The following is a 13,205-nucleotide window of genomic DNA, read 5'->3' on the forward strand; positions in this document are numbered from 1 at the left end:
CGATTCCGGGCCAGGGCACACAGGAGAAGCGCCCATCTGCTTCTCCACCCCTCCCCCTCCTTCCTCTCTGTCTCTCTCTTCCCCTCCCGCAGCCGAGGCTCCATTGGAGCAAAGATGGCCTGGGCGCTGGGGATGGCTCCTTGGCCTCTGCCCCAGGCACTAGAGTGGCTCTGGTCGCAACAGAGCGACGCCGGGGAGGGGCAGAGCATCGCCCCCTGGTGGGCAGAGCGTCGCCCCCTGGTGGGCGTGCCGGGTGGATCCCGGTCGGGCGCATGCGGGAGTCTGTCTGACCGTCTCTCCCTGTTTCCGGCTTCAGAAAAATACAGAAAAAAAAAACAAAAAAAAAAAACTGGAAGCTCCCCGAGTGAATGAAAAGCTCTAGTTTATTTCTGTGTCTTCAGCATCGAGTCCAGAATGCTCACCGAACAGTCACCACAGAGATGACAATGACCCCAAACTGCAGTGATAGGTCAGGGCCACCCAGGGAGGCAGGATTAAATGAATGCAGGTGTCAGAGTTTCACATCTGCCCAATGAGATGTTGGCAGGTTGCAGCTGAGAAAACCGAAACCCAAGGAAATCAAGGCAGTAACACTGATAGAGACAAGTCTGGAGGCTCAAGGATGCTGCTGCTCTGCTTGGCCACTTCCTTCAGGGGCAACAGCTTCAGAGGATGGGGTTCCCCACCTGCCTTTGAAGAATGCGACAGAGAAGGGAGAGAAGCAGCCTGACCTGTGGTGGCGCAGTGGGTAGAGCATCGACCTGTAATGCTGAGGTTGCCAGCCCAAAAGTCTGGGCTTGCCTGGTCAAGGCACAGACAACAAGCAAGCAATGAGCAACTAAAGTAAAGCAACTATGACTTGATACTTCTCGCTCCCCACCTCTATAAAATCTTAATTAAAAAAAAGAAAAAGAAAAAGGGTCCCTGGCCGGTTGGCTTAGCCGTACAGTGTCAGGCCAGTGTGTGGAAGTTCTTGGTTTGATTCCCGGCCAGGGCACAGCACAACCCATCAAGTCAGCCCATGTGCTCTGTCCCCAACCCACCTTCCCCTAATGCCAACCATGTGCCCCTGGCCACCCGCACTTGAGGATGACTGAGTAGGTGGGAGCCACAGGCTCTGAGGAGCAGGGAGCCCTTCCTCAGGACTCTCAGTTCCCAATTGATGCCAGGACACCACTGCGACCCCCTGCCCTCACTCCCCCACCAGCTTCTCAGCCAGTGAGAGGGTAGACCTGGCCCAAGAGAAGCGTCAGTAGCAGGTTAAGCACAGTGCTCTTGTTGGCAATGTTGCCAGCCTAGGCAGAGCGCCAGCCATCACCTGAGGCCCAGCCATGTGATGGGAGAAACCTAAGGCTCCCACTGGGCCTGGGGCTGGAACAGTGTCCCCACTCCGATTCCCCAAGGGGCACTCACTTGGGTCATGAGCACGGGTTGCCCATCTGGAACATTGTAGCACTTACAATATCATGATAAATGACAAAAATCATTACCACACGGAGCTGGGACTGGCAGGGGGCGCTGTCAGAGCAGAAAGGCAGGCCACCAGGGTCCCAGCTGCCCCTCAAGGGGACTGTCTTTCCAGAGGAAGGGTCCAAAGCCCCCTCACCATGATGAGGACAGCTGCAGAGCCCTTGAATAGGTGGCAAAGGTGAGTGTGGGGTGGGAAGTAGGGTTCCTTCAGGCCTGTCACTGGGTGACAGCAAACTGTGGATGTGAGCACTCCTGTCACAGGGGTAACAAATGTTCATCCCAGGCCCCAAGAAGCTAGGTGTCATGGCCCTGGGGTAGGGGATGCCCTCCACCTTGTCCTGCCTGCACAGCAAACTCTGGAAGTGCAGAATGCGGTCTGATTTGTTTTTGTTTCTGCAAGGCCTTCCCCAGGGCCTGGCCGGGAACCTGTGGATGGATGGATGGATGGATGGATGAATGGATGGATGGACAGGTAGTTAGAGAGAGAAGTTAGCAAATGGACGTACAGCCTGACCAGGCGGTGGCGCAAGGGATAGAGCATTGGACTGGGATGCAGAGGATCCAGGTTCGAGACCTCGAGGTCACCAGCTTGAGCGCAGGCTTATCTGGTTTGAGCAAAGCTCACCAGCTTGGACCCAAGGTCACTGGCTCGAGCAAGGGATTATTCGGTCTGCTGTAGCCCCACGGTCAAGGCACATATGAGAAAGCAATCAATGAACAACTATGGTGTCGCAACGAAAAACTAATGATTGATGCTTCTCATCTCTCTCCGTTCCTGTCTGTCTCTCCCTATCTATCTCTCTTCCCTCTCTATCTCTAAACAAACAAACAAACAAAAAAACAAATGGATGCACATGTGGGAGAGGACTGGACAGAGAATGGGTGAGCAGCAAATGGACAGATGGGTGAGAAAACTAGACAGGAAAACAACTGACAAATCTCTATAAGTGGGTGCACACGTGGAGGTAGACGGGCAGACTGGTGGGTGGGAGAACATGGCTAGGTGGGGGAGCAAATGGAAGCATGGGTGATGGACATGAGAATGGATGAGTGGGTGGGAGGGCGGATGAATGAGTAAATAACACCTAAGTTTATCCAGGGACCACTGACAGCATACTGTGCTATGCAGTGCAGTAGATACTGGCTATGCTGTGGTGATCAAACTGGATAGTGGGTGGCCGGGCTCCAAGTCCCAGCCCCATCTTCCTCCCTGCTTTGTTCCTTCCCAGGGAGACGGTGATGGGAAGTGTTCGCCCTTGACTTGGGGTGAAGTTGGGTGACGGGTGATTCTCTGACTGGAGCAGTGCTAACCAGGATGACTGGCCTGCCCTGTTGTGGGGAGGATCCAAGTTATTTCTCCAGAGCAACCCTCTGACTCTAGCAGAGCTGGTACCCAGGGACGATTCGAAAGCTTCCTTTTTGGGAGAGTTTTAAGCCCAGAGATAACTGGTTGGGATGCAGGGTAGCTGGGGCTCATAAGACAGGTACCTATAGCTGGAGGGTCATATTCAGGCCCAGAGGCCATCTTTTTCTTTTTTTTTTTTTTCATCCATAGCAGTTTTTTTATTTTATTTTATTTATTTATTTATTTATTTATTTATTTACAGAGACAGAGAGAGAGTCAGAGGGATAGACAGGGACAGACAGACAGGAATGGAGACAGATGAGAAGCATCAATCATTAGTTTTTCGTTGCGCGTTGCAACTTCTTAGTTGTTCATTGATTGCTTTCTCATATGTGCCTTGACTGCGGGCCTTCAGCAGACTGAGTAATCCCTTGCTGAAGCCAGCGACCCTGGGTCCAAGCTGGTGAGCTTTTGCTCAAGCCAGATGAGCCCGTGCTCAAGCTGGCGACCTCGGGGTCTCAAACCTGGGTCCTTCCACATCCCAGTCCAATGCTCAATCCACTGCGCCACCGCCTGGTCAGGCCCTAGAGGCCATCTTCACGGGTCCTCCTCCCACAGTTTGCTGCTCCCCTGGGGGGTCCAAGTCAACTGGAGCTAAGAACCGAGGGAACTGGGCTGAATGCCAGCTGCCTAGAAGCAGAGGTAGAGGCCACAGTGGGGAGGTCTGTCATCTACAGGCTGTGCTGCTGGGGGTCTTGGCGTCCTGCTCAGGGACATTCTTTCTCTAGGGTATGGGATAAGCTCTGGTATCAGCTGTGAACCAGCATTGGAAATAAGAAGGTGCTGGTTGGTCCATTAGGCCCTGGAAGGGTTGACAAGCCTATGTAGTGCCCAAGGTAGACAGACGTGACAAGTGCCATGAAGGCAATCGGTGTGCTCAGGAGTGTGAGCTGGGGCTATGCATGCGCCTCCTGTGTATGCCAGGAGGGAAGAATTTTAGGACAGTGCTGCTGTGTGCACACATGATCATGTGTGTGAGTATGGGGCGTACAGAGCTGCCCGTGCTGACTTCTCAAGAGGCAGCTCCAAGGGCCAGTTGACTTTGGGAGTCAACACAGAAACAGGCAAGTTCACTCCCCTTCCTGCTCCTGTCCTTGCTGGCTTCCCACAGGGCAGAGCTGCCAACAGGTACCTCACTTCTTGACCCCCACTTGGCCCAGTGATGCTTTCTGATGCCCCCAGGCTGGCAGGGCCCTTGTCCTAAGCCTAGCTTGACAGTTTCACAATCAAGGAACTGTACACTGAGGCGCTTGCTTCCTGGACACACAGGTGGACTGTGGGACACTGCAAGTGGCAAAGCTCTTTGTAGTTCGAGGCTTAGCCAAAGGCTAAATCCTCCCCCCCCCACCCCCGCCACCTCCATAGTGGCTAAGAAGCTGAGTATTTGCATTCATCCCATCCCCCCACTTCACTTGCTTGCTTAAGTTGCTAGAAGCAATTTACATGCCCTTCCTCTCACCCTTTGTTTGTTCAGATGTTGGTTGATTTCACTTATGCATGGTGGGAGGGGGGATTCCTGTTTATGCCTTAAGAGCAGGGGTCTTCAAACTTTTTACACAGGGGGCCAGTTCACCGGCCCTCGGACCGTTGGAGGGCCGGACTATAAAAAAACTATGAACAAATCCCTATGCACACTGCACATATCTTATTTTAAAGTAAAAAAACAAAACGGGAACAAACACAGTATTTAAAATAAAGAACAAATTTAAATCAACAAACTGACCAGTATTTCAATGTGGAGCGCCACAGCCCCAGACCAGATGTGCATGCGTCATATGACGCGCTTCCCAAGCCATGACGCATGCGTCCACGTCACCGGAAGTAGTACTGTACGTGAGCGACGTCGCGATTTGCGGCGCTGCCACATACAGTGCTCCTCTCACTGACTACCAATGAAAGAGGTGCCCCTTCCAGAAGTGTGGTGGGGGCTGGATAAATGGCCTCAGGGGGCCAGATGCAGCCCACGGGCCATAGTTTGGGGACCCCTGCTTAAGAGAATTCCTGTTTTTGCCTCACATGTGTAACTTTGTATTGGAGACTTCCTTATTTGCATATGGCTATATAATAAAGCAAACCAGGGGCTGTTTTGCTGAGTTGCCATTGGCTCACAGAGGCCTCCTGATCCCATCCTTTTTCTCTTTAAGTCTATTTTCTTTATTCCGCACTGTTCTCACTCAGGACCTGGAATTACCAGCCGCCCTGGTTCGTGGCAGTGGACTACATCTCTCAGCCTCCCCTGCAGCTCCATGTGGCCATGTGACTAGGTACTGGCCAAAGGAATGCGGACAGAAATGAGGGGCACTGCCCTGGGCCAGACCCACAGAAACCTCCCGGGTGACCTCTCACTTGCACTCATTGGTCTGCTCATGGGATGGTGCAGCCCAGGGCAAACTGGGAAGCCACGTGTTGAAGATCTCAGAGCCTGGGTCTCTGAATGAACACATGGAGCAGAGACCCCAGAGCCACCTTCACCTCCACCTGAGGAGAGACATAATCGAGAAAAACACTTCTATAGCGTTAAACCACGGAGACTTAAGGGTTTTCTGGTATAGCAGATGGTATTACTTCAGTGACAGGGTGGGGGAAAAGGTTTACAGTTGTGAGTGTTCAAAACACAGTTTATTTTCATATTATTATTTCTTTTGATTGAAGTCACTTGAGGTCCAGGACCCAGGTGAGGGTCCCCTCTCCCCAGTCACCCTCCCTGTGTACTGCAGGAGGATGGGACAGCAGGAGGCTGGGGGAGATGCTTGAGTCGTGGGGCCCTGCCCATGGAGTTCTTCCGTTACCAGAGCCTAGACCCCCCAGGGCTCAGGGAGGCCAGAGGGCCTCACACCACTGCCCCTGCCCCACACAGCACTGTGTTCCCACCTCGCTGCCGTGAATTCTGCAAGGGAAGTGCTGCTGGGGCAGAGTCTTCGCAGGCCAACGTCCTCCCTGACTGCTCCTTAGTATGGGATCAATACTCCTGCCCCAGCACTAGGTTCTGGGTCCAGTTTCCTGCTCTGGATCAGCCGGGTCAGTAGTAGGAATCATAGGTGCCCATTCATGTCAGCCAGGGGTGTTCTCTGGGGGGTTGGGGAGCAGGCCAGCTGCCACCTGGTCCTGGTGCCACAGCTGCTCCGCCAGGCCATTGAGCACGTGGGCGATGTCGGCCAGCCCTGCCCGCCCATCCAGTGTGCGCCCATCAGCCAGCCGCCGCCCCGGCACACTCTTTACCCGCAGGAGGGGCAGTTCCCAGGTCTGCCGAAAGGCTGTGAGGTCACGCTCAGGCACATCCGTGTGCATGTACTGGTCAAATCTGGAGGAGGGTTAAGGAGCTTCTGCTAACCACCCCATCAAACCCAGCCTTCTCCCTCTTCCCTGGAGCCTCACACCCACCCAGGGTCTGGGGGAGACCCTGCTGCAGCCTTTAAGATAAAGTCCATGGGGCAGGACCCCATGGCTGGGCAGAGGTAGGGTCTACATCTTGCCAAATGTGGCCTCTGACAGTCCTAGGGTCTACCCAAAGGATACTTGGAGCCCACGACCATCCTGACAACAGCAGGGGCCTCGCCTGCGATGCGGGTCAGCTGTGCAGGGAGGTCTTCGAAGGAGGCTCGGTCAGTGAAAGAGAAGAGGAAGAGGACAGCGTCTGTTTTCTCTGTGCAGGCCTGGGGGTGCAGAGGCTGACTCAAGGCTGTGACCATGGGACCGGCACCCTTCTACCCCTGCAGGGCCTCGAGAAGTCGCAGCACAATCCCTCCCTTTACAAACTGGAAAACCAGCAAGGCCCAGAGCAGTGGGTGGCTGGCCCCAGGGCAAACCTTGGCTGGGATCTAGTCCCCAAGGCTAGCTCAGAGCTCTCCCAGCTGGAGCAGTACCCTTAGCCCATTTGTGCCCAATTCTGGCTCCTGCAAGCCAGGCAGGCTGGGCTCAGACACCCGAACTCAGCAGCCCACCTCAGACAACCGGCCCCTCCGGGACCCACCCAGCCCACCTGCATGCTCACCGGCAGCATGTGGTCGAACTTTTTGAGCGCAGATTCCCCACAGTCCCAGAACTCAAAGCGGAACATGACGACACGGTCACTGACCTGCAGCTTGGCCGGCCAATATACCACGGTGGTCTGGATGCCTGGGGAGGCCGGGGTCAGCCACTTAGCACTTAGAGGTGGGGAGAGGTAGGGGGCCAGGAAGGGACAGGAAAAATACGCTCTTGCCCTCACGGGTCCGAGTCTGATAGGGAAGACTCCCTGATCCGGGAGAATCCTGTCTGGTGAGGGAAACCAACCTGCCCTGGAGGAGCCCCCAGTCTACCAGGGAGACACTGCCCTAGCACCAGCCATGACAACAAAGTTTCACTCATATGTACAAGAACACCCAAAGGTCCCAGGATACTGGAGGATGTTGCAACATGATGGTCCATCAGCATCCAGTGGAAGGAAACAAGGAAAGAAGATTATAGTGTTTCCTGAGCACCAACCTTGTGCCAGCTCAATGCTAAGCATGTTACCACCACTATCACTAGCACCAACCTCCCAATAACTCCATGAGATTGGTACCATTATCGCTGTTAGAAGAGTCAATAGGCTCAGAGAAACGAAATGACTTCCCAAAGCTGCAGAGTAAACGGTGGGGCGGCTGGTTCAAATCCCAGATTGTGTGGCCCAGAGTCTTTTCTCCACCCTAGGAAAGGCCTCCAAAGATGGACTCACCAGTGGTCTCATGGTGTACCACGGGCACCTCCAGACCAGCCAGCTTGGCCACCAGCGCCGTCTTGCCCACGCCACTCTTCCCAGACACAAAGATCTTGTAGCTGGCTGTATCAATGGCCACAGCTGGGGGCAGCACTGGTCGCTCAAGTAGTCCTGGGGCAAGGAGGGAGTCGTGTGGGGTTAGGCTGTTCCACCCAGAGTCTTGACCCATCAGACCCCGGGTGGGATAACCTCACCTCTATGGGCTTTTCACTGCCAACCAGCTGTGGTTCTCTACACGCACTACCGAGGCCTGGGACACAGGCAGCACCCCTGGATGAACCTCTACTGAGAACACATGCTCTGTGAGCTGGGCCAACGCCCACTCCAAACAACACCAAATTACTTAAGTTTGATGCACGAGATGGTTATCACATGTTCCAGATTTCTCACATGTAAAAGCAAGGTGTTTCATAACTCCTCAGCAGAGAAATATCATCAGAAGTATTCTTACTATAAATAAACTCCTTACAGTTAATATATCAAGATCTTTTTTTTAAGATTTTTTTTTTTTTAATTTTAGAGTGAGGAGAGAGAGAGAGAGAGAGAGAGAGAGAGAGAGAGAGAAAGGCAGGGGGAGAGGAGTGGGAAGCATCAACTCGCAGTTACTTCCCTTATGTGCCCTGACCTGACAAGGTGGGGGTTTGGAACCAGCAACCTCAGCATTCCAGGTTGACGCCCTATCCACTGCGCCACCACAGGTCAGGTTCAAGATCTTTATGAATGTTTTTAATTTAAAACTTGCAAAAAAAAAATCTAGATTATGATATATCGGTAGACAGAGGACCCAAAGTCCTAAGTTAGGGGTTGCCCTTTCATTCTCTGGCTTTAAGCCCTCTAGGGCTTCATCTCTCTTGGTCAGAGGTGGACTCTCATGGCCAATGCCAGGTCCTTCTGCTGGCCTGTCAGCCCGGCCCTGCCTGCAGGAGCTGGCTTCATCCTGGGGAACAGGAGTGTCTTATCCTGGAGACAGCAGAATAAGAAAGAGGCTTGTGTCTCCTCACTAGTCTTAACAAGACTGTAAGATGTGCTATGGAGGTGAAATGGGAGTCTGTGGTGTAAAGTACCCAGCAGAGGGCCCTGGCACCGGGTGAGGGCTCAATCAACAGCCTCTCTGGTGACAGTAGTTCCTGGCAGGGTTTCACCTGTTTCCATGTTCGTGGCTCTGATGATGGAATTGGCTCTAAGAAGATTTTGGGGTGGGGGCGGGCCCCAGGGATAGCCCAGAGGTCCCCAAGGCTGACGAGTGCAGTGCCTCGGGCCCTCACTGCTTTGCTTCTCTGTTCCCCTCAGGGAGCAATAGGTGTGACTGTTCTCCCTAAGGAATGGCAGGTGACAAGCTTGGGGGAGGGAGGGTACTTACCAAACACCCGCCGGCGGTTCTTGCGCAGGATGTAGGCCAGGTACTCCTTGCCCTCGGTGCTTTCGTGCCAGTCCAGAACAATCACCGAGCCCGGGGCGGGTGGTTTGGCCATGGCTGTGCACCCCAACGGGGGAAGGAGATGGCAGAATGTTGAGTGCGGGGGAAGGGAGAGGGTAACTGTTCCAAGCTGGAGCTGTAAGTCCTCTTACCTGCAGTCTGGCTCGCTGGCAAAGCCTACCCTCCTTCTTGGGTGGTAGAGCAGTATGGAGCCCCACCCTTCTTATTATCCCGATTACACTTTTGGAGTCCCCACTCCCTCTCACTGCCCGAGGGTGTTACTCATTCCCATCTACCTCTATTACCCAGAAGGTGTCATTCCATACTCCTTTCTACCCCGTATTGCCCCCGACCCCCGGTGTGTGTGGGGGGTGTCATTCCCATTACTGCCCCGAGGGCATTTACAGTTTTTTTTTCTCTCCCTTGTTACCTCTGGGAGGGGTCACACAGCCTTGTTTCTCCTCTACTTCTCCCATACCGACTGCCGGGTGGACAAGGTTCCTTTAAAAGTGCTTCCCGCGTTCCCACCTCCCAGCCCGCCGGGCCTACTTCCGCCCGGCCCGCGATCGGCTTCGGCGCGCGCGCCGCCAGGCCAGGCGCCGGTGCAGGAGGCGCATGAGCCGAGGGTGTGGTCATGAAGCCGCCAGGGGGCGGGGTTAGGTTGCCAGGTTGGGGCGGGATTGGTCTCTCCTACGTCAACCCCTAACAGAGCGCAGTGACACCTTGGACAGGGCTTTTCTCTCTGAAGATATCTTCTCTTCCCTATCGCTTTGTCAGAGCTCCCGTTTTTTCCTCCGAAACTCAGATTCCCTTGTCCAGGAGCACAGGATACACTGCCTCTATGTGCCGGTTCCCTCTTCCATAAAGGAGAGGTGAAATACTATTGTCTCCTAGGCTTCTTTACAACAGTGCCCTGTCCATAGCAGTGCTCAATGATTTATTAAAATAATAAATTATTATTCCATTAATGGAATAATTACAGAAATGAGTTAAACACCTCTGCCTTCACAGATGAGCGGAAAGCAGCTCAGAGAGATAAACTTGCTCAAGTTCTTAAAAATGAGCCAGAGGCCCACTGGATTGTACCTTGCAGTCATTTATTGACTGATTTATCCCATTCATTCAACAAATAATTACTGAGTACCTACTATGTGCTCAGCTTGGTCTAGCTACTGGCGATACATTGGTGAGTAAGAGCTCCCTGCCCTCCTGTAGCTGTCATTGTGGCACTGAGACCATGACCCCATCTCCGTTGTTTCAACACTGGGCACTGGGCCTGTTACTCAAAGGTGGATGCTTAGTAAATGCCTGTTAGCTGGACAGGGTGCAGGTGGGTCATTACTGAGAAGTTGTCTGTTACATTTCACTTTTACCCGTTTCCTCTTGCAATGCCTTCAGGTAGGGCAAACCACTGTTGTGTAAGGAATAACTGAACACCAAATAGGTGCTAGACAGTAGGGGCTTTACAGAGGCTACCTCACTTAATTCTATAAAGAAACCTGTGTAGGAAATATGTTTTCTCTTTCACAGATGAGGAAGCTCAGCGACAATGTGATTGTGTGATGCCACATCAAACAGGTGGTCAGTGGGAAAACTAGACCCAGAAACCAGTTTCTAGACTATGAAATATGTATCTGTTCTTCTAGACTGGATCTTGTGGTTTTTTGGGGGTTTTTTTGTTTGTTTTTTGCTTTTTGTTTGTATTTTTCTGAAGCTAGCAACAGGGAGAGACAGACTCCCGCATGCGCCCGACCGGGATCCATCCGGCACGCCCACCAGGGGGCGATGCTCTGCCCCTCCGGGCGTCGCTCTGCTGCGACCAGAGCCACTTTAGCCCCTGGGGCAGAGGCCAAGGAGCCATCCCCAGCGCCCGGGCCATCTTTGCTCCAATGAAGCCTCGGCTGCGGGAGGGGAAGAGGGAGGCAGAGAGGAAGGAGAGGGGGAGGGGTGGAGAAGCAGATGGGCGCCTCTCCTGTGTGCCCTGGCCGAGAATGGAACCCGGGACTTCCGCACGCCAGGCCGACGCTCTACTACTGAGCCAACAGGCCAGGGCTGGATCTTGTGTTTTTAAAACTTTGCCCCAGCCACGAGAAGAGCTGTTCCTAGTAAAGCTGGAAGCAGCCAGAGGACAAACCCACAGATCATGGAGGCCCATTATGTCCATGGGGGTGGAGAGGACGAGGATGTGTTAGGGCACCTCCCTCAACTTGCTTCCACTGCAGCTAGGCAGAGACACAACAAATGAATAACCACGCTGCAGGGGTCTGTGCTTGAAACTGGCTCACATTCCCAGGTAGCTCCGTTTCCCTCCTGCTGTCCTTCCCCAATCTGCCCGGAGTCAGGGTGGTGCCCAACTGTGGTCTCTCCACGGACCAGGAGTGCCTCTGTGGCAGAGCCCAGATCTGACTTACCTTTGGGTTTCCAGACTTCACATCTGGCCCTGAGCTGGCTTGCCTCATCACAGGCTCAGGAAGAAGGTGAGAAAATGAAGCAACTTGGCGGAATGAGTTTACTTGTTAACCTGGAGGCCAGAGATACGGAGTCCTCTCAGGCACAGAGCACAGAGCTGGAGGCTGGTGGCCAGAGGGCTAGTCTTTAGGAATCAGTCTTCACTGCCCTCAGGAGCTCACTTCAGAGCAGAGGACACTTCAGACCAGTTCAAAACATGGATTCTTGGGCTCAAAACATGGTTTCTTGGGCTCCATCTCGCAGGGATTCTGCTTCAGGGTGTCAGATGAATGTGTGTCAGATGGGTGTCAGGTGGGCAGTTCAGAAAGTTGAGCTCTGTGTCAGTCTGCTGGGGCTGCCCTAACAGATTACCACAGACCCGGTGGCTTAATCAACAGAAATGGATTTTCTCACAGTTCTGACAGCTAAAACTCCAAAATCAAGGTTCCAGCAGGGTTGGTTTCTGGTGAGGCCTTTCTCCCAGGCTTGCAGGAGGCTGCCTTCTCACTGTGTCCTCACATGGCCTTATCTCTGTGCACACACTTAGTGTCTCTTCCTCTTGTTATACGGGCACCAGTGATGTTAGATTAGGACCCCACAATTATGATCTCATTTAACCTTAATGATCTCCTTGAAGGCCCTATTTCCACATAAGACATATTGGGGGGTTAGAGCTTTGACATATAGATTTAGTGGGGGGTGGGCATATAATTCAGTCCATAATAGGGTCCACAGGCCTAATTTAGATAAACACTGTTGCTGGGGACAGGAAGCCAGTCAGTAGCTGGGGCCTGGGAGTGAGGTGGTCGGAACTTCGGTGAGTTTCCGAAGGACGCTGTAACCCATCTTGGTCTACTGAGTTCCCCTCTCCTGTGCTCCTCTGACCACTAAGCTATATGTCCCCCTAAGCAAGTTGCTTCTCCTCTTCGGGTCTCAGGTGAAGCAGGTGACCTTCTACCTAAAGGCCCTTCTAGGGTAGAATCTTCTGATTAATCCACTACTTTCTTCATGGTTTGTTCTTTCCCCCAAATTGATTGAACACCTCCTGCATGAGGCCCAACAAGGTCCTGAGAGGAAGAGTTTTCAAGGCACGGACACAGTCACCAGCCTCAAGTAGTAGGTGAGCAGACTCCCACACGGGCCCGAGGCCCTGGATGGCAGGGGCAGGGGTGGGTGGGCTGCCCAGGGAGGGTAAGTGGAGAAAGGACCCTGTCAGGTGCATTTTCATCTCTTGCCTGGTCCCTGCAGCTGCTTCCTCTGGGGTTTCCCTGCTTGCCCTGGGATGCCTCACAGGGGCCAGAGAAAATCCAGTAATATCACACCCATAATTATAGTCTTTTGATAATCTGCACTGCACTCGACAAAACCCAAGCACCATGCCCTCAAGGCCTTCCGTGTCTGGCCCCTGACCTGCTTCCATTACAATTGTCACTATCTTCCCTTGGTCTTTTTATTTCCCCTTTAGGGCCTCTGTGTGGCAGTTCCCAACAACTGGGGCTCTCTGCACCACCCCCAGCACAGCACGTGGAGGGCCGCTTCCCCTACTTGGGTCTTGGGGTGACATCACTGCACAGAGAGGCCTCCCTGCTCCGCTGCTCAGGGACTGGCCCCAGTGCCCCAACACATCATCCAGGACTAGGTCCTGACATTTCTTTTGATTTTATTTATTGATTTTAGAGAGAGAGGGAGAGAGAAAACCATCATGTTGTCCCACTCATTTATTCATT

General features: G+C 53.2%; 1 protein-coding gene across 3 annotated transcripts; it reads right to left on the minus strand.

The window, feature by feature from the left end:
- Positions 1 to 1,449: 1,449 nt before the first annotated feature.
- On the minus strand, positions 1,450 to 9,614 carry CPLANE2 (ciliogenesis and planar polarity effector complex subunit 2). Of its 3 annotated transcripts, none has more exons than XM_066375179.1 (7): positions 9,461 to 9,614; positions 8,974 to 9,087; positions 7,572 to 7,724; positions 6,867 to 6,991; positions 6,392 to 6,528; positions 6,095 to 6,176; positions 1,450 to 1,896 (listed from the first exon to the last, which is right to left on the minus strand). In XM_066375179.1, the coding sequence occupies exons 1-7, from the start codon at positions 9,504 to 9,506 to the stop codon at positions 1,765 to 1,767; spliced, it is 789 nt and encodes a 262-aa protein (XP_066231276.1). In that variant the 5' UTR covers positions 9,507 to 9,614; the 3' UTR covers positions 1,450 to 1,764. The 3 variants fall into 3 exon arrangements, with proteins under 3 accessions (XP_066231276.1, XP_066231277.1, XP_066231275.1); XM_066375180.1 differs by lacking the exon at positions 1,450 to 1,896 and adding an exon at positions 4,609 to 5,353 and having other exon boundaries at positions 9,461 to 9,613; XM_066375178.1 differs by lacking the exon at positions 1,450 to 1,896 and having other exon boundaries at positions 5,390 to 6,176; positions 9,461 to 9,611.
- Positions 9,615 to 13,205: the final 3,591 nt, after the last annotated feature.

This window comes from Saccopteryx leptura, chromosome 3 (genome assembly GCF_036850995.1).
Source record: "Saccopteryx leptura isolate mSacLep1 chromosome 3, mSacLep1_pri_phased_curated, whole genome shotgun sequence".
Classification (NCBI taxonomy): domain Eukaryota; kingdom Metazoa; phylum Chordata; class Mammalia; order Chiroptera; family Emballonuridae; genus Saccopteryx; species Saccopteryx leptura.

Excerpts from the sequence above, each read along its gene's own strand:
- CPLANE2 (XM_066375178.1), bottom strand. The coding sequence starts at position 9,506 with ATGGGAGAAGTAGAGGAGAAACAAGGCTGTGTGACCCCTCCCAGAG. Across the intron at positions 6,529-6,866 it reads AGTTCGACCACATGCTGCCG|GCCTGCACAGAGAAAACAGA; the intron begins GTGAGCATGCAG and ends CTGCACCCCCAG. Across the intron at positions 6,177-6,391 it reads AGGATGGTCGTGGGCTCCAA|ATTTGACCAGTACATGCACA; the intron begins GTATCCTTTGGG and ends ACCCTCCTCCAG.